The sequence below is a fragment of the Salvelinus alpinus genome, chromosome 14 (genome assembly GCF_045679555.1).
Source record: "Salvelinus alpinus chromosome 14, SLU_Salpinus.1, whole genome shotgun sequence".
Lineage (NCBI taxonomy): Eukaryota > Metazoa > Chordata > Actinopteri > Salmoniformes > Salmonidae > Salvelinus > Salvelinus alpinus.
In genome coordinates, this window is record NC_092099.1 from 27823895 (window position 1) to 27842596 (window position 18702).

Consider the following 18702-nt stretch of genomic DNA (forward strand, 5'->3'; position numbering starts at 1 on the left):
CCTTGAGTGGCCCAGCCAGAACCCGGACTTGAACCCGATCGAACAATTCTGGAGAGACCTGAAAATAGCGGTGCAGCGACGCTCCCCATCCAACCGACAGAGCTTCGACAGAGGATCTGCAGAGAAGAATGGGAGAAACTCCCCAAATACAGGTGATCCAAGCTTGTCGCGTCATACTCAAGAAAACGCAAGGCTGTAATCGCTGCCAAAGGTGCTTCAACAAAGTACTGAGTAAGGGTCTGAGTACTGTAAATGTGATATTTCAGATGTTTTATAAAAAAATCTAAAAACCTGTTTTTGCTTTGTCATGATGGGGTATTGTGTGTAGATTGATCAGGGGAAAAAACGATTTAATAAAATCTAGAACAAGGCTGTAACGTAACAAAATTTGGACAAAGTCAAGGGGGTCTGAATACTTTCTGAATGCACTGTATGTCATCATAGTCTGGGGCGGTGGGTAGCCTAGTGGTTAGAGTGTTGGACTAGTAACCGAAAGGTCCCAAGATCAAATCCCCGAGCTGTCAAGGTAAAGATCTATCCCCTGAACAAGGCAGTTTACCCACTGTTCCTACGTCATTGAAAATAAGAATTTGTTCTTAACTGACTTGCCTAGTTAAATAAAGGTAAAATAAAAAAATGTAAGTCTTGGACAGGAAGGAACATTGACATTCTACTATTTAGTGAGAGGCATGTCCTACGCTACCTGTCTGAAGTTTTAGAACATCTACACATTCAAGGATTTTTCTTTATTTTTACTATTTTCTACATTGTAGAGTAATAGTGAAGACATCGCAATTATGAAATAGCACATATGGAATCATGTATACCAAAAAAGTGTGGAACAAATCCAAATAAATTTTATATTTGAGATTCTTCAATTAGCCACCCTTTGCCTTGATGACAGCTTTGCACACGCTTGGCATTCTCTCAACCAGCTTCATGAGCTAGTCACCTGCAATGCATTTCAATTAACAGGTGTGTCTTGTTAATTTGTGGAATTTCTTTCCTTCTTAATGTGTTTGAGCCAATCAGTTGTATTTGGTAGAAGACCAAGTCCATGTTATGACAAGAAAAGCTCAAATAAGCAAAGAGAAACGACAGTCCATTACTTTTAAGGCATGGTCAGTCAATACAGAACATTTCAAAAACTTTGAACGTTTCTTCAAGTGCAGTCGCAAACACCATCAAGTGCTATGATGAAACAGGCTCTCATGAGGACTGCCACAGGAAAGGAAGACCCAGAGTTACCTCTGCTGCAGAGGAGAAGTTCATTAGAGTTACCAGCCTCAGAAATTGCAGGCCAAATAAATGCTTCACAGAGTTCAAGTAACAGACACATCAACATCAACTGTTCAGAGGAGACTGTGTGCATCAGGCCTTCATGGTCGAATTGCTGCAAAGAAACTACTACTAACAGACACCAATAAGAAGAGACTTGCTTGGGCCAAGAAACACGAGCAATGGACATTAGACCGGTGGAAATCTGTACTTTGGTCTGGAGTCCAAATTGGAGATTTTTGGTTCCAACCGCCGTGGGTGAACGGTTGATCTCCGCATGTGTATTTCCCACTGTAAAGCATGGAGGAGGAGGTGTTATGTTGTGGGGGTGCTTTGCTGGTGACACTGTTATTTATTTAGAATTCAATGCACACTTAACCAGCATGGCTACCACAGCATTCTGCAGCGATACACCATCCCATCTGGTTTAGGCTTAGTGGGACTATCATTTGTTTTCAACAGGACAATGACCCCACACTACCTCCAGGCTGTGTAAGGGCTATTTTACCAAGAAAGAGATTCATGGAGTGCTGCATCAGATGACCTGGCCTCCACAATCCCTCGACCTCAACCAAATTGAGTTGGTTTGGGATGAGTCGGACCGCAGAGGGAAGTAAAAGCAGCCAACAAGTGCTCAGCATATGTGGGAACTCCTTCAAGACTATTGGAAAAGCATTCCAGGTGAAGCTGGTTGAGAGAATGCCAAGAGTGTGCAAAGCTGTCATCAAGGCAAAGTGTGTCTATTTGAAGAATCTCAAATATAAAATATATTTGGATTTGTTTAACACTTTTTTGGTTACTACATGATTCCATATGTGTTATTTCATAGTTTTGATGTCTTCACTATTATTCTATAAAATTGTAAAAAAAAAAAAAAAAAAAAAACTTGAATGAGTAGGTGTTCTAAAACATTTGACCGGTAGTGTATTTTTATAGAAGAAACCAATTTTTATTCAAATAAATTTGATTTAACAAGTAATATTTGTTTCAGAATTATAGGGGTCAAAATTGACACCTGTTTTCAATACCTTTCCTTGTGAGGATAGACTGATACAGCCTTTTTCTAGAAGAAAATTTCAGATTGGAGAACGCATTGGGAGGGCTCTTTGACCATTGCTCCATACAGAATCTTTCCAGATCTTTGATATACATAGTCTGCCTTTTTGGACTGCCCTCTTCATTTCAAACCCCAGGTTTTGAATGGGGTTCGAAGTCCAGAGACAGATAGGCATTGCAAACTGTTGATTTTGTGGTCAATTATTATTTCATTGTAGATGTTAATGTGTGCTTGGGGTTATTGCCTTGTTGGAAGATCCACTTGCGGCCAAGTCTCAGCCTCCTGCCAGAGGCAACCATGATTTTGGCAAAAATGTCCTAGTACTGGGTAAAGTATATATTTTTATTTTACCTGTATTTAACTAGGCAAGTCAGTTAAGAACAAATTCTTATTTTCAATGACTGCCTTGTTCAGGGGCAGAACGACAGATTTGTACCTTGTCAGCTCGGGGATTCGAACTTACAATCTTTCGGTTACTAGCCCAACGCTCTAACCAATATGGTATTCGTCACCGCTCCTTTTGTATCTGGACAATGCCCACTATTTCACCTGTGCGAACACCCGTTTGTCACCTGTCCCCAAGACCGGCCTTCATAGCTGGAGTTTTTATTTTTTACCTAACCGTACAAACGCTACGTCCCTGTAACCACGCCCCCCGTCAAACACGGTCTCAAATAGAAATAAGGTGAGACTAAGTAATTAGATACGTATTAAATCGTTTTTCAATACAAATGTAACACAATAAAGTAAAATTATATTAAAACCTAAATGTTCCTACGTTTCGGTTTTCTTTAGAAGAATACGGAAACGACGACGTCCCCTATTAGCTGAAGTGGTATCGCCTAATATACCACTTACCAGCGGCTAGGGTAAGACTCGAAGGATATCGTTTCACCGAGGCGACAGCGGGAAAAAAAGAGAGCTGAATGTTGTAAACACAACATTAACAAGCTATATTATAAACACTTTTGTTGTAAATAAAGCAGTACATTTGTGTTACCGTTATATATTTAGTTTACGATGTCTACTCCGGCAAGAAGACGATTGATGAGAGATTTTAAACGGTGAGATGAACATTTTTCACGGATGGTGTTATTGATGTCTGAAGAAGCTAACTAGCAAAGCTAGTCAGCGAAGGTTACCAAGCTAGCTAGCAAACGTTAACTAGAAAATCACACAGCCGTCTCTTTCCTGACATTTTGGGGTTTATCTAGTTTACAATTCTCAAATGTGTAATGTTGCGTTTGAAAATAGCTCATGCCGAGAAAGTCGTTTTACTCTAAAACAGTCAGCTACGTTATTTAGCTTGCCAGCCAATACTTGGCTACAGATTAGCTAGCGAAGAAAACAATTTGCTCTCCCAATGCGAGTCACCATAGCTCACTCGCAAGCGAAACTGGGTTAGATTAACAATACGTCATACATAAGATTACTCAAATTGGTTTTGCGATATCCCGTGCTTATATGCATAACGTTAACCGTTACGGTTTGTGACTGACGTTTAGCTTCTTCGAGGTTTCTTCTATGGTATATTGGCGAACACACAATTGAATGTGCATCCCGCCACAATGCGGGTGGAAACAGGATTCCACCCAAAAAGTGAACAAACTACCAAAAGAAAATAAACACATTTTCTGTAAAAAATAAATAGAACAGATCTGTTCCCAAGGGGAACCTGTGAGGGCGGGTCTTCCGGTGCCAGTACCCCATGCAAGTTTTCAGATGTCGAGCCTTAAGTCCAAACACTTGAAAAATGGCCAAATCTTTTACATCCTTACACTCAGGTGAAAGCTCTTACTGCGTATCTTACATAACCAAGCTTCACATGTGTAGGTAATTGCTCTTTATCAAAAAAAAAACAGGCCCGACAGACGTTCTTCTTGTTCCCCATTCACCCAGCGGATCAGACACTGCATCAACCACACCAGGAATTAAATTCAGGTATTTCACCTGAACATCCGTCGTCACCCCTGAGATGACTCGTTTGAAGGGTGCTCTACTCCGAAGTTCAAAACACAAAACTTCTGTTGTCCTGATTCTTTTTAGGCCCACAGCAATCTTCCTCTGCTCTTCAGAAATACAATTAATCAAAATAAAACCACTACTGGTCACTCTTACTTTTCCAAGTGCATACTTCACCATTTGACACCTCAAATGGGTTTCCCACATATGCATCCTTACTAAACAAATGCATCCCAACAAGAAGCGATTCATTATCATTCACACACGTATCCTCCAATCCAATTTTAGACAATTTCCTTTTCGGTCCAGTTTTCAATACTACTGTTGTCCATTCGGAACATTTGTCTTCACCAAATGTGCCTAACATGCTGCTCGATTCGAACTCAGCATCCACTTCGCCATCTTCCCACTTACGTTCCTTCTTTGAGGTTTATTGGCAGACCACACTCATAAGGTGTATAACCACCACCTACTGTACAGGGTAGAACGTTGAGCTAGCTAAGTAGCATTAACACTTTTATGGGCTTCTGCATTGGTTGATAATATTGCAAGTAAGAGTGAGTTCACTAATGTGTCGATTTGTAAAATAACTATCAGTTTGAAAATTGGGTTAATAAGTATATATTAGCTAGGTAGCAAGCAATTTGACACGTGGAACTAAAGTTGTTTTTCTCGGGCCCCATAGGTTACAAGAAGACCCTCCGGCTGGCGTCAGTGGTGCCCCTTCCGAAAACAACATAATGGTGTGGAATGCAGTCATATTCGGGTAAGATGGCGAAGCGCAACCGGTCAGATGTGCACATTCAGACTGTCACAGATTTTCTGTGCAGTATTATTTATAACCCCATGCTCCGGCAGCAAATATTGCAGAGTTAGGGTTCAGAAATAGCCTTCTGTCTTGGTAGTTTCAAATCAAATTTTATTGGTCACATCCCCCGAAAACAACAGCCGTAGACTTTACCGTGAAGTACTTATGAGCCCATTCCCAACAATGCGGAGTTAAAAAGTAAGAACATTTTGGGGGAAAAGTAAATAGTAATACAATAAAATAGAAATTGAGACAGTACAGAGGGTAGTGCGAATGGCCCAGTACATCACTGGGGCCAAACTTCCTGCCATCCAGGACCTCTATACTAGAGGTCGACCGATTTATGATTTTTCAATGCCGATACCGATTATTGGTGGACCAAAAAATCAGATACCGATTAATCGGCCGATTTTTATATATATATTTGTAATAATGACAATTACAACAATACTGAATGAACAATGAACCCTTTTATTTTAACTTAATATAATACATAAATAAAATCAATTTAGTCTCAAATAAATAATGCAAAGAGAAGAAATTAAAGTAAAAGTGCAATATGTGCCATGTAAAAAAAGCTAACGTTTAAGTTCCTTGCTCAGAACATGAGAACATATGAAAGCTGTTGGTTCAATATTACCAGTTCTTCAATATTCCCAGTTAAGAAGTTTTAGGTTGTAGTTATTATAGGAATTATGAAGCGTCGACTATTTCTCTCTATACCGTTTGTATTTCATATACCTTTGACTATTGGATGTTCCTATAGGCACTTTAGTATTGCCAGCCTAATCTCGGCAGTTCATAGGCTTGAAGTCATAAACAGCGCTGTGCTTCAAGCATTGCTAAGAGTTGCCTGCAAATGCAGTAAAGTGCTGTTTGAATGAATGCTTACGAGCCTGCTGCTGCCTACCACCGCTCAGTCAGACTGCTCTATCAAATCATAGACTTAATTATAATATAATAAACACACAGAAATATGAGCCTTTGGTCATTAATATGGTCAAATCCAGAAACTATCATTTCGAAAACAAAACATTTATTCTTTCAGTATAATACGGAACCGTTCCGTGTTTTATCTAACGGGTGGCATCCCTACATCTAAATATTGCTGTTACATTGCACAACCTTTAATGTAATGTCATAATTATGTACGATTCTGTCAAAATAATGATGGTCTTTGTTAGAAAGAAATGGTCTTCACACAGTTCGCAATGAGCCAGGCGGCGCAAACTGCTGCATATACCCTGACTCTGCTTACACTGAACGCAAGAGAAGTGACACAATTTCCCTAGTTAAAAGAAATTCATGTTAGCAGGCAATATTAACTAAATATGCAGGTTTAAAAAATATATACTTGTGTATTGATTTTAAGAAAGGCATTGATGTTTATGGTTAGGTACATTGGTGCAACGACAGTGCTTTTTTCGCGAATGCGTTTGTTAAATAATCACCCGTTTGGCGAAGTAGGCTGTGATTCGATGATAAATGAACAGGCACCGCATTGATTATATGCAACGCAGGACAAGCTAGATAACTACACATGGTTGATGATATTACTAGTTTAACTAGTGATTAGGTGAAGATTGATTGCTTTTTATGAGATACGTTTAATGCTAGCTAGCAACTTACCTTTGCTCCTTGCTGCACTCGCGTAACAGGTGGTCAGCCTGCCACGCAGTTTCCTCGTGGAGTGCAATGTGATCGGCCATAATCGGCATCCAAAAATGAAGATTACCGATTGTTATGAAAACTTGAAATCGGCCCTAATTAATCGGCCATGCCGAATAATCGGTCGACCTCTAGTGTGGAGTGCAATAGAGATTGTATCATCTGTGGATCTGTTTGTGCGTTATGGGAATTTGAGTGGGTACAGGGTGGCTAGGGTGATGGTGTTGATGTGAGCCATGACCAGCATTTCATGGCTACGGGGCGATAGTCATTTAGACGGTTACCTTGGCATTCTTGGGTACAGGGACTATGGTGGTCTTGAAATGTATAGGTATTACCGACTGGATCATGGAGAGGTTGAACATGTCATTGAAGACACTTGCCAGCTGGTCAGCGTAGTTATTGGGAATTCTGAGATCAAGGTCATTTCAATACCTTTCTGGGCCAATGATACCAAAAATGTGACGTGATTCATCTGCTCATCACAATGTTCCTCCTTCATCTGTTAACTTATTTACGGGGAAATGACACATGCATATATTTCACACATACAGAGAAAACGTTTAAACATATTTATTTCCCTTTACAGCCCAGAAGGGACACCTTTTGAGGACGGTGAGTACAGCACTGTGCACCCCATTCTTTGTGTTTGCATACTCTATGGAGCTGAGGGTTGTGTGTGACGTAATTGTTGATTTGATCAATTTCACATAAAGTAGGCTAAAGCAGTCAATCATCAACTTCCTGTTTTATCTACCGGCAGTGTTACAGATAATGCAACACCTGTAAATGCTAAGTTTTCTAACATTCTTTGTTGCATGATAGTATGAACTAGAGTGATATGAACTAGAGCCATGGTTCTAATTAATCTCCCCCCCCTCCCATCTTTTATGTTCCAGGCACGTTTAAGCTTACTGTTGAGTTCACAGAAGAATACCCTAACAAACCCCCCACAGTACGATTTGTGTCAAAGATGTTTCATCCAAATGGTATGTTGTCATAACGACAGTAGCAAAACAGCCTGATTATAGTTAGTATTACCTGCAAAGGTTAATGGTATTTTAACCGTTCCGTTTTATTTACAGTGTATGCAGATGGCAGTATATGTCTAGACATTCTGCAGAATCGATGGAGTCCAACCTATGATGTTTCATCCATTCTTACCTCTATTCAGGTAGGCAAATATATCTTGTTTTCCATAATACATTTTATATGCCATGTATCCTCCCTTCCCCGTCAACATTTAGTCCTACTGTGACAAAGCAGAGATTATAAAACACAACAGATGTTAGACTTCCCATACTGAACATCCTGAAGTGTCATGGTGCATGCCCACTTTTATGTCTTGCTCTCTGTGCTGTAGAAAGTCTGTCTCGTCTACTCAGTTGGCTCATTATTCATCACCTCGCTCCGTTCCCTTCTTCCAGTCTCTGCTAGATGAACCAAACCCCAACAGTCCAGCAAACAGTCAGGCGGCCCAGCTTTACCAAGAAAACAAGAGGGAGTACGAGAAGCGTGTGTCGGCCATTGTAGAACAGAGCTGGAGGGACAGTTGACCACATCCTCTCCCTTCTGGCCTCCTCTATCCCCAGCGCTGAGCTGTGTGTGATGCGAGTTTGAGGAGTAATCTTAATTTAGATTTTTTTTGTTTCTTCCATTTTACTTTTACATATTTATGCACTTTACCTGTCCCTTGTTGAAAATGTTTTTTTCCTGACACGCTTGGAGTGGAGTTTTCGTTATTTTTTTCTATTTCTCCCTCCTGTTTTGGCTTATCAGGGGACTTATGTGCTGAATCTTGTTTTTGTCGCCACCGTCTTCAATTGAGGACAATTTTTGGACGTCAATTACCTGCCTCCTCCCTTCCCACACTGAAATAAATGAGTTGGACTGATGTGTAATGTTTGGAAGAAATATTCTATTAACCATGTTAACCTGCTTGTAGGTCCTTTCTTTGGTGTGCTCCCCTTACCCTTTAATACATAAGCTCATTTTACAAAGCAGCATCTGAGCTATCAAGCTCATTACCTTTCTTTGGAAAATTGTTGTGTGTGTTTATCCTTAAACAACCTGATTCAGAACTAGACCCACATGCTTAACCCATGTCTTTGCTGTTTTGTTTGCTCTGTTACATGCATGACAGTGATAGTGCGTTCTTGTTCTCTGTTCAGTAAGTACTCGTATATAGAACATACATCCTGATTGTACAGATTTTGCACTGGTTGTCCATGTCACTTTTTCAGCAATTGTAAATAAGTCGTCAAAGCTACCTTTACTATGACAGTAGTACTGCGTTTCTCCTGGCTGGTTAACCATGTGCTCCCTACCGTAGTCATCAATCACCTATATTTAGCTTTCGCTATCTGGTAAATACTGTGAAATCGGTGATCTCTTGCAATGCTAGCACTGAGAAACTAGCTGCCCACTTCCATCAGTTAGTCAATGCCTCTGCCGCATTGACATTTGACACCAACTTAATGAGAATATGGTTTATTGGTAAGGAACTCTTTAAACATCAAACTAATCGCAGACATGGCATGATGGTGTACACATACCACGTGAGTTGTTCCTTTGCTATTTTTGACAGACAGTAAGCACAGACTAGGGACCAAAGGATTTCATAATATACATGCCAAGGCCTTCAAGAATACTACCATTGGACCAGACACAATGGGCTCCAGCCCAAGATGCATTTAAATACTATTTTCACTGGTGTCACAAGTGACTGTCCTCACAACTACAGGCCCCAGGCATCATCAATTTAACCATCTGTCAACAATAACTTGCTGCTAGGGCAGCCCTATTACTAATGGCACTTATAACAAACAGCAGTCACATCCCATGGTAAATACAGGTGATGCAAAGACAATTCAACATAGGAATCACATTGCATTCATATCTGTAAGCCACCTTGTAATATAGTGCATGTCTAAAATGAATTTTAGCACGCAATCTTGGTTAAAATGTTTTATTTGTTCGGAGCAATATGGCTAGTATGGTTGCATGCAAGATACACTAGCGTCAACAATCATCTGTATTACATATCTGCTCTAAACCAGTGGTTCTGAACTAGGATGTCCATCTTACAGTACAGCCTTTACTAAAATGACATGTCCCTCTTTCTAATTCTTCATTTGTTTTTTTTAACCCCTTTTCTCCCCAATTTTGTGATATCCAATTGGTAGCTAGAGTTTTGTTCCATCGCTGCAATTCCCGTACGGACTCGGGAGAGGCGAAGGTTGAGAGCCATGCTTCCTCCGAAACACGACCCTGCCAAGCCGCACTGCTTCTTGACACACTGCTCGCTTAACCTGGAAGCCAGCCGCACCATTGTGTCGGAGGAAACACCGTACTAGCGACACGATTCAGCATGCATACGCCCTTCCCGCCACAAAGTGTCGCTAGAGCGTGATAGGACACCCCGGCCGGCCAAGGCCTCCCCTAACCCGGAGACGCTGGGACAATTGTGTGCCGCTTCATGGGTCGGCCGGCTGCGACACAGCCTGGGATTGAACCCGGGTCTGTAGTGACGCCTCAGTGCCTTAGACTGAAGCGCCACTCGGGAGGCCCCAATTCTTCATTTTCAAACAGCATTGATACTAATTGGGAGTAGAAAAATACAATAACAAAAAAACATGACCACAAACAACGTTCACTGGGCCAGGTAGAGCAGCTACCTGTTGTAGGCCCTCTCCTTCTTCACCCTCTCCAGTGCCTTGTCCATGGTCTTCTCATTCTCACCCCTGCATTTGGGGCAGAACCACTTCCCCTTGGGCTTGTGATGCAGCCCCACACAGGAGAAGTGGAACCACTCGATGGGACACTCGTCGTTATCACAGCCAATCATCTCGCCGTAAGACACCTGTTCACACAGGCAGTAGGTGGGCTCATCTGGGTCGATGGGCAGGTCTGGGGGTGACACCTCCCTCTCTGACTTGCCCTTTGACCTCTTCTTCTTCTTGGACGATGACATTTTGGCCCTCTTTTCCCTGGCTGCCCCCATGCCCGCCTCATCACCATGATCCATGCCTCCATAGCTCTCCCGGTTCTCTCCGTTCTTCTGCCGCCGCGAACGTTTCCCGACAGACTTTTCCCCTCCACCGACTGAGCCTGGCGTTACCTCGTCACGCCTCTTGTCGTGGTGACCCGCTTTGCCCGGTGTGGTTGTCACTGCCGACGTTGACATCATGGAGGCTGCAGTCGTCATCAAAGCAGTTGATGTGGGTACATGGATCTCTGGGATCTCCTGGGAGGCATGGAGGAGCTCAGAATGCCAGTCCACCTGTCGGCTACGGTTCTCCACCAACTCCACCTGGAACAGTAGGACAGTACAGGGTTTATTATATATACTGTGGGTTGTGATCAGTGGGGTGACATAGGTTAGTCAAGGAGAGTGACCAATGTGGGGCTACCTCATCTATATATTATTGTTATTTTAAAGCTGGACAGTCATTCAGCAAAGTATACAGGCAGCCGCCACATTTACCCACCATCTGCCCAGCAATCTGGATCTTCTCATCTCCTAGCTCTTGGCTGCTGATGAGAGCTCTCTGGATGGACAGCTGCATTCTGCGCCGCTGGAGAGGGTCGGACTCCTGACGGTAGCGCTCATAAGCATCATCCAGCTCATGCAGGACATCTGAGAAAAACATTATGCAAGCCTAGTTAAATAATGTTTTTTTTTTTAAATGTAACAAACATGGCACATTAGTAAAGTGGAAAACAATAGTTTTACTGTAGCTAGCTAAATACATGTACATACTTTGGAACAAATCTAGTTCATAACTAAGTGACAAAATGTGAATAAAGGGTATCTACTATTCCAACTACATTACTGATGCACAAGCTGGTATAGCTGAATGCCAGCAGTAGCCAGGTGCTTGCTACCTACTGTAGCTAACGTCAAATAGCTGGGCTAACAGTTTCGCTAGCTAACGATAGCTAGCTACATTATGATTAGAGCTATGTATATAGATTGTCGTTGGATGAAATGTGAACAAATTGCCTTGGTATTTGGCGTCAATTTCTTTCATGAGAGACACGCTCCTCTGTAGGTCGAATGGCAGTGATTCGACCAAGTCCAAATATTCTTCCACATAATTTGTAACGACGTGGACCGGGTCACCGTTTGCCGGATTTAGCATGTTCTTCTGTCGAAGTCCAGACAAAGCTGTCCACAACAAAATAAGATATATTTGTTACACAGAACATCCGAAACTCATAATCCTAAAGATATGCGTTGAACTTTTATTAAAAAAATATGTATCTAGCAAACTCCCTGAGCTTACTTTTGACACGCTGACGTTACTACTGTTAGCTCGTTTATGGGAAAGCTAGGTAAGCTAACAGCCTAGAAGCGAACTAACGTTAACTAAGCTAGCAGTGACGTTAGCCTTCAAACTAATTGTCTAAACACGAAAATTAAGCTACGCAACTAGCGAGCAATTCTTACTCACCAGCAACTTTATATTTGCCGTTTAATGAACTTCTTACAATGTATTCAATCCAACTGGAGAATCTTGTAACTCAACTATGTATTGATTGCGTCTGGTCCAACGTGGAGAACTGTACGTTTGTATGCGCATGCGCAACGTATCAGCAACAAATCTGCCATTGGTAATTTTCTTCAGTGAGTGAAGATACTTTAGGCAGTCGTTTTAATACATTTAATTAGTAGTAATGCAGATCTAGTGAAAATGGTCCATGCTTGATGTTACAGTTGCACATGTTCGTACTGTTTGAGCAAGACAGTTATAGACCAACTCTCTGCAACACTGTTAAGGAGATAGAAGACTGAAAAAGCGACCGATGAAGAGTAAAGACAGAACAAATAAGTGAACTCCAACATTTTAATATAGGGTGGTTGACAAAAACAGGAGACAACACCATATGTCACTAAGATTATATTATTCATGACAGTAAAGTCATTTATGGAATATGATTAACTGTCTGGAAACAAATCACAGATTCTAAATTGTATTCTCTAACTTTCACCAGGTATTGCTCAGTGTGTTACAGTATGTGTACATTGGGTAGTCTGATATTAAGGTGTGTAATCTCAGCTCACCCTCATGTGCCCCATTAATTATGAAGTGCTGGCTTTCACACTTTTTTGAATAGCAAAGGAGACACTAAGAAAATAACAGACTCCAGTGTAAAGGAAATATTGCATTGTCATTTTTTGTTTCAATGGGTCCAGTGTAAGAGAGACAACATAGCCAAAATGTATTTATCAATGTAAAAAAATCGTCAAGGTCTATAACTTATTGAGCACCAATAAACTACGAGTCATACCAGTGGGAAATAGTGGTTAATTAATGCATTTTTTTATTTATTTAGTTTTTTCACTAAAGTACTGCACTGGGCCTTTACTAGTCCGCATTAGCGAACTGAGATAGCCTTCTGTAGTGCGGGCCAAAAAAAGAGCAGCACCCTCAAACATCTTCCTGCGGCTATGCTAGAAGTGGTTTCATATGTTGGAGTCAGTCTTTTTTGTGTGAATTATTTCTTATTAACTCAATCCGATCGAGGGTTGTCAACTATGCAGCTTTTGAAAGGCAATGTTACCGCGTTTGTGAATATTGCATTTATGGTAAAACGATGCAAATGTTGACTCAATCGGAAACTACCTCTGAGGTAAAGACTAGCTACATTGATAGTTGGGCTCTTTGGCCCAATGTCAAAGAAGATAATGGATATTCAGGATTCCCATGGAAGAAAGTGTTTGTGTTTATGAATGTAATACTTTATGTATACATGTACAGTACACTACATGACCAAAAGTATGTGGACACCTGTTCGTCAAACTTGGTGAAATTTGGTGAACTGACTTGTTGGGAGGGTGGCATCCTATGACAGTGCCACGCACTTCAGTAAGGCCATTCTACTGCCAATGTTGGTCTATGGAGATTGCATGGCTGTGTGCTCGATTTGCATGGCTGTGTGCTCGAACGGTGTTGCTGAAATAGCCGAATTCACTCATTTGAAGGGTTGTCCACTTACACTCACATACACTATATATACAAAAGTATCTTGGACTCTGCTCCTATAGACTGTTCTCAGCTCTCAAATAGTTTTTTGAAGGCAGAGCTGATCTCCTGGATCATGTCTGTGGTGGTGGTGGCTCGGCCATGTTTGTGAAAGGCCTGTCTGTTACACTGTCTGGTCAGAGAACAGGCCCCGAAAGCTGCCACCACTGATGGGTTCACACTTAGGCAGAAGAAGAGATTGGAGAATACATAAGTTAGATCAATGACGAATACACTATAAAATTACACCAACTAGGTTACATATCCTACAAAACATAAAAAAACTTTTCAGGAAATGGAAAAAATTGCTTTCGTTTACAATTTCAAAACCTCAGAAGCTATTCTGAATAAATGTTCTTGGTCCTAGAGTCAAATGTTCGGAGCACATTGATGAAAGTTACTGCTTTCAATACATGAAAATTGAATGACGAGGTTTTTCATCAGACAGCGACGATATGTTATCATAAAGCTATATTCATTTTGGTCGTGTCAGTGTTTAATCACAAAATGATGAGATGAATATGGTACCTTTTGGTCATGTCTTCTGAGGAGGCGTATGCCCAGTGTGCCAGCACTCCCAGAGAGCCAGATAGGAGGTCTCCTTGCCCCCCACACCGCCGCCCGCTGCCCTCCTGTCTGCACAAGATCACTGGACACCACAGAAACACAGTCAGATTTTTACAGGACTATTTGTGAGTGTAGCACTTACTGAGTGTAGCTGTGTGTGTTTGTAACACTAACCCTTGTTACCGTCGGTGATTAGGTCTTCCTCCCCCTTGAGCACCACGGTCAGGTTGCCCATGGCAACACTGAGCTCCATGGCACTCCTCTGATGGTCACTGCTATCCAGAGGCTCATGGTGCTGAAAACACAGAGGGTTAATAATGAACGAACACACACACACACACACTGCGCTAGCACTGGCAGACTCACCATAGCCTCATATAACCGGGTGAACTCCATGTAGTTGGGAGTCAGGATGCCCTTCTGGTACCCTTGGATGACTGATGGCTGCTGAGCAACCAGCCACAGCCCATCCTATTGGTGGAACACACACAATCACTGAACATCCTTGTAATATATAAATATATTGGACATTTATATATATATATATTTTTTTAAATGTACCAAAGCAAAAATTGGTTATGTGTACAGTACTTACTGCATCAATAACTATAGGGATATCTCTTGCTTTGGACTTCTCAATTACTTCCTAAAGAAAAAGACTGATAAGAACATTGGTAATACCATGTGGACTGTCTAATCTAAAATTGACTGTGTGTGTGTGTATATATATATATATTCAGTGCCCCACGTGCCTTGGCGTTTTTCAGCAGTTTGTCGTCTCTGCCTAGCCCCGGTCCCACCACCAGGCTATGGAGTCTGGGGAGCCATTTCTCTATCTCCTCCACTGCATTGGGGCTGTCCCTATGTACACAGTTATCATCAACATCATATACACACTGTTTACAAACACTGAGTGTACAAAACATTAGGAACATCTGCCATTTCAATGACATAGCTTTCACCGGGATTCACCTGGTCAGTCTATGATCCCTTATTGATGTCACTTGTTAAATCGACTTCAATCAGTGTAGATTAAGGAGGGAGAAAGGCCAAGCACACCGGTTTGAGGGTGTTAAGAACTGCAATGTTGCTGGGTGTTTCACGCTCAACAGTTTCCCCTCTATCAAGAATGGACAACCACCCAAAGAACATCCAGCAAACTTGACACAACTGTGGGAAGTATTGGAGCCAACATGGGCCAGCATGCCCAGACGAATTGAGGCTGTTCTAAGGGCAAAAGGGGGTGCCACTCAATATTAGGAAGGTGTATACATTGGCTTGTCAGTGTATACATTGGCTTCTAAGACGTAACTTACAGCACAGGATGAACTATGAGCTCCGGACTGTAGGATTTGATCACTATCGCTGCGTCTTTAGTGCAAAACACGTGTGACAGGTCGGCCCCCTAAGAAGTGACAGAGGTTTTGTCATCATATCAATGTCTCCAGCAGAGAACAAATTACACAGAACCAAGAAAGCTACTGTGTGCTTACCACTTTCAATGCAGAAATAGCAGCAAAGTACGGAGCTCCTGTATACCTTACCATGACAAGAACAATTGTCAGCAGGAAGAATGGATGGAATGAAAGGACACAAAGAAGAGGAGAAAAAATTGTAAATTACTTTGGTTACCTCACACAATATTGGTATAAGGCAGAAAACCTTCATTTAGAGATCAAAGTTGATGGTGGAGTTGGGTTGGGTCACTTGGGTGACTTACTCTTGACATCCCCCAATAATCCCAATCCGCCCGTCTTGGCCTTTGTGCTTTTTAGATGTCAATGGAGGGACTATATTTTTCACCAGTGGAAGGATATCATCCATGCCTGTGCGTGCGGCTGTTCCAAGGGAGAAGGAGCGCTCGATGACTGAGAAAGAAAAGAGAGAAGTATTCAGAGTTCTCCTTAAAATGTGTAGCTTCCCTGCGCTAGCTGCTTGTGTGTTGTGTGTGCTTTTAGGCTTAGACATCTTTGTGCGTCTGTTCCCGCATTATTCAGTTCTGTTTGACCTGCTTTTCGACAGGCAGTCTCACCAGGGCTGGCCATTGCTCAAACACGCCAACTGAGTGAGAGAAGTGAATACCTAAAGTCTGAGAACCTGCGTTGGACTGTGGCTGAGTGTGGTAGCTGGGCCACTCAGCCTGGGATTGGGGCGAGCGGACTCGGAGGTGACACGACCGACCACGCGTCATATGGCTGGAGGCGGACATCGGCACACTGGGCTGCATGGTAGACTCCATGGTATTCCGAGCAGGCGGCATTGCTGTGGTTGCGGTTGCTGTGGCGACAGGGTTTCTGGTGGCGATGCTGGAGAACATCTGTCCCAACACCTGGAGCATGTGGAGCTCGCGGGCATGTTCGGCCTCTCGCCGGCGGTCCTCGACCTGCAGACGCTGCTCCTCCAACTGGTAGAAGCTCTGCTCGGCCTCAGCACTCTGCTCCAGGAATCGCTCCATCAGACTGTCCAGGGGCAGGTCAGCGTGCCGCTTCTTGGGCCGCTTGGGTCGGCTGGAGGACGGCCCACTAGCTGACTGGCTGCTGCTGGTCTGTCTGACTGTGGTGCCTGTGGAGGAAAGTGGATTAAGGTTTTGAGGGCTGTGACTGTGGTAGTAGCTGCATACAATATGATAACAATGTAAAAACATGTCATATAAATGCTACTTACCATTTCCCACAGTCACAGGGATAGGGATGGGAGGGTATTCCAGCTTCACTTGGGTCTCTGGATAGGAGCATTCCCCTGTGCTCTCCAGGTATGGGTGCTGTGGAGGGTCTGTGTCCTCTTCCTCCTCTGTCCCGTCCATGGTCTCATCCCCCACAGCCCCACTGTCTAGCAGCTCCTGGGGGTCAATCTGGGGACGGCTGCTCAGGATCCTCTCCATGGCATCGTAAAATTTGCAGATCTTGTGGTATTGTCCATTGTTCCTCAGGTTGCCCTCCTTGGCCAGGAGGAACTGCCTTTTCAGGCTTTTGATTCGCACCCTACACTGCTCTGGGGTTCTTTCGAACCCCATCTCTCCCAACCTTCGGGCGACGTCGCGGTAGACATGACTGTTTCTGAAGTTCCCATCCAACGCTGTCTGGATGTCTTGCTCGCCCCAGATGTTAAGCAAGGTTCTGGTCTCGACATCCGACCACAGAAAGCCCCGTGTTGAAATGGCGAGCATAATTAGGTGCGAGTTCAACGTGATTGATATTTTAAAGCATGCAGAAGTTTGAAAACCCAAAAAAGTTAACTAGCAATTCGGCTAGTGAAATGTCCTAACGTTAGCTATCTAGCTAGCTAGCAACATCCTGCATCAAACCTCGAAGCTCGACATTCCGACTGAGATTGATACCAGGTAACAATTTACCTAGACATGGAAGGCGCACATTCAGCAGCCTGATGTTGAGTTTAAGACAATGCACTTTCATATAATGAAGATTAGTGTGTCCCACAGTCTGCAAAGCTGATTGATTATAGATCCCTACCAGTACACTACAACACAAACGTCAGGGGCAGAATGTGTACTACATCACAGGGATAGACTCCGAGGAGCTCTGCTGGGTCCTAAAGGAACTAAATTATTTCAGTGATTGTGATTTATACAATTATAGTGCAAGGGATGTAATGTTAAAGTACAGTATTTGTTGTTTTTACTTTACCTTCCTCGTTTAGATACAGAAGTGATACAACAATCGTCAGTGCAACAGTACTGAGGCAAAAGACAACCATCCAACTTCCATGTTGCATGATTCTGACATGCCCTTGCGAGCCTATTTCGTGCCCCTAGATAAACAGTGGTATTAGAGGTGTCACAGACAGCGCGCACACATTGACAGATCTTACCTAGGCACGAACTGTGCGTTACTGCTGAAAATAGGATAGAGAGACGCGTCACTGGGATCATGAGAGCTGCTAAAAGAGCCCAAACCAAAACAGGAAGTGGGTTGGCGAGGAGATATGACCAAACTCACCAAAGATTGTTCTATCTGTGATATGACACTGGAATCTGATTGGTTTTTTAAGCTCTTAAAGAAACAGAGGTACTTTATGCAATTTAATATAGGGTAAAGTTCACAGATAGACGTCCATTCTACATAGGAAATTGAATGTCCTATTGAGTTGTAATTTGTTTACGTCATTGAATAGTCGAATGTTACACTTACATTGTTACTAGCAGCTCATCACCTGTCTCGTCTAAATGTTAGCAATAAACATGTTTGCTCGATTTGCTCTCCTGCGCGCAGTGGTGTTCATTTAAACATATATATATTTGCCCTCAAGGAGCGCAATGCGAGCTAAATCAAGTGCCACTCATGTATTGAACCTCCCCAAGTGTTTAAATCAACTTC

At 42.5% G+C, this 18702-nt stretch overlaps 3 protein-coding genes across 12 annotated transcripts; 1 reads left to right on the top strand and 2 right to left on the bottom strand.

The window, feature by feature from the left end:
• Window positions 1–2526: 2526 nt before the first annotated feature.
• LOC139538703 (ubiquitin-conjugating enzyme E2 A-like) lies at window positions 2527–8989 on the top strand. Of its 3 annotated transcripts, XM_071341076.1 has the most exons (7): window positions 2980–3020; window positions 3131–3399; window positions 4983–5063; window positions 7363–7388; window positions 7673–7762; window positions 7859–7947; window positions 8201–8989. In XM_071341076.1, the coding sequence occupies exons 2-7, from the start codon at window positions 3356–3358 to the stop codon at window positions 8327–8329; spliced, it is 459 nt and encodes a 152-aa protein (XP_071197177.1). In that variant the 5' UTR covers window positions 2980–3020; window positions 3131–3355; the 3' UTR covers window positions 8330–8989. The 3 variants fall into 3 exon arrangements, with proteins under 3 accessions (XP_071197178.1, XP_071197177.1, XP_071197179.1); XM_071341077.1 differs by lacking the exons at window positions 2980–3020; window positions 3131–3399 and adding an exon at window positions 2527–2662; XM_071341078.1 differs by lacking the exons at window positions 2980–3020; window positions 3131–3399 and adding an exon at window positions 4203–4276.
• Window positions 8990–9727: 738 nt separating this feature from the next.
• LOC139538700 (inhibitor of growth protein 1-like) lies at window positions 9728–12386 on the bottom strand. 4 transcript variants are annotated; one of them, XM_071341068.1, is made up of 4 exons: window positions 12230–12386; window positions 11779–11943; window positions 11264–11412; window positions 9728–11085 (listed from the first exon to the last, which is right to left on the bottom strand). In XM_071341068.1, exons 2-4 carry the CDS (start codon window positions 11915–11917, stop codon window positions 10447–10449), a joined length of 927 nt encoding a protein of 308 aa, XP_071197169.1. In that variant the 5' UTR covers window positions 11918–11943; window positions 12230–12386; the 3' UTR covers window positions 9728–10446. The 4 variants fall into 4 exon arrangements, with proteins under 4 accessions (XP_071197169.1, XP_071197170.1, XP_071197171.1 ...); XM_071341069.1 differs by having other exon boundaries at window positions 12267–12364; XM_071341070.1 differs by lacking the exon at window positions 12230–12386 and adding an exon at window positions 12062–12196.
• Window positions 12387–12608: 222 nt separating this feature from the next.
• Window positions 12609–18674, bottom strand: LOC139538697 (ATP-dependent (S)-NAD(P)H-hydrate dehydratase). 5 transcript variants are annotated; one of them, XM_071341058.1, is made up of 11 exons: window positions 17033–17983; window positions 16451–16930; window positions 16089–16236; window positions 15862–15907; window positions 15685–15773; window positions 15121–15229; window positions 14964–15014; window positions 14735–14839; window positions 14543–14663; window positions 14330–14450; window positions 12609–13982 (listed from the first exon to the last, which is right to left on the bottom strand). In XM_071341058.1, exons 1-11 carry the CDS (start codon window positions 17532–17534, stop codon window positions 13832–13834), a joined length of 1923 nt encoding a protein of 640 aa, XP_071197159.1. In that variant the 5' UTR covers window positions 17535–17983; the 3' UTR covers window positions 12609–13831. The 5 variants fall into 5 exon arrangements, with proteins under 5 accessions (XP_071197159.1, XP_071197163.1, XP_071197161.1 ...); XM_071341062.1 differs by lacking the exons at window positions 16451–16930; window positions 17033–17983 and adding an exon at window positions 18517–18674; XM_071341060.1 differs by lacking the exons at window positions 16451–16930; window positions 17033–17983 and adding an exon at window positions 18197–18447.
• Window positions 18675–18702: the final 28 nt, after the last annotated feature.

What these genes read in the sequence shown, in the direction of transcription:
- LOC139538703 (XM_071341076.1), top strand. Translation starts at nt 3,356, where the DNA reads ATGTCTACTCCGGCAAGAAGACGATTGATGAGAGATTTTAAACG. An exon ending in TTGATGAGAGATTTTAAACG is followed by an intron (nt 3,400 to 4,982) that starts GTGAGATGAACA and finishes CGGGCCCCATAG; the next exon opens with GTTACAAGAAGACCCTCCGG. An exon ending in AGGGACACCTTTTGAGGACG is followed by an intron (nt 7,389 to 7,672) that starts GTGAGTACAGCA and finishes TTTATGTTCCAG; the next exon opens with GCACGTTTAAGCTTACTGTT.
- LOC139538700 (XM_071341068.1), bottom strand. Translation starts at nt 11,917, where the DNA reads ATGCTAAATCCGGCAAACGGTGACCCGGTCCACGTCGTTACAAATTAT. An exon ending in AATTGACGCCAAATACCAAG is followed by an intron (nt 11,413 to 11,778) that starts GCAATTTGTTCA and finishes TGTTTTTCTCAG; the next exon opens with ATGTCCTGCATGAGCTGGAT. An exon ending in TCCAGATTGCTGGGCAGATG is followed by an intron (nt 11,086 to 11,263) that starts GTGGGTAAATGT and finishes CTACTGTTCCAG; the next exon opens with GTGGAGTTGGTGGAGAACCG.
- LOC139538697 (XM_071341058.1), bottom strand. Translation starts at nt 17,534, where the DNA reads ATGCTCGCCATTTCAACACGGGGCTTTCTGTGGTCGGATGTCGAGACC. An exon ending in CGCAGGTTCTCAGACTTTAG is followed by an intron (nt 16,237 to 16,450) that starts GTATTCACTTCT and finishes TTTCTTTCTCAG; the next exon opens with TCATCGAGCGCTCCTTCTCC. An exon ending in ATTATTGGGGGATGTCAAGA is followed by an intron (nt 15,908 to 16,088) that starts GTAAGTCACCCA and finishes TGTCATGGTAAG; the next exon opens with GTATACAGGAGCTCCGTACT.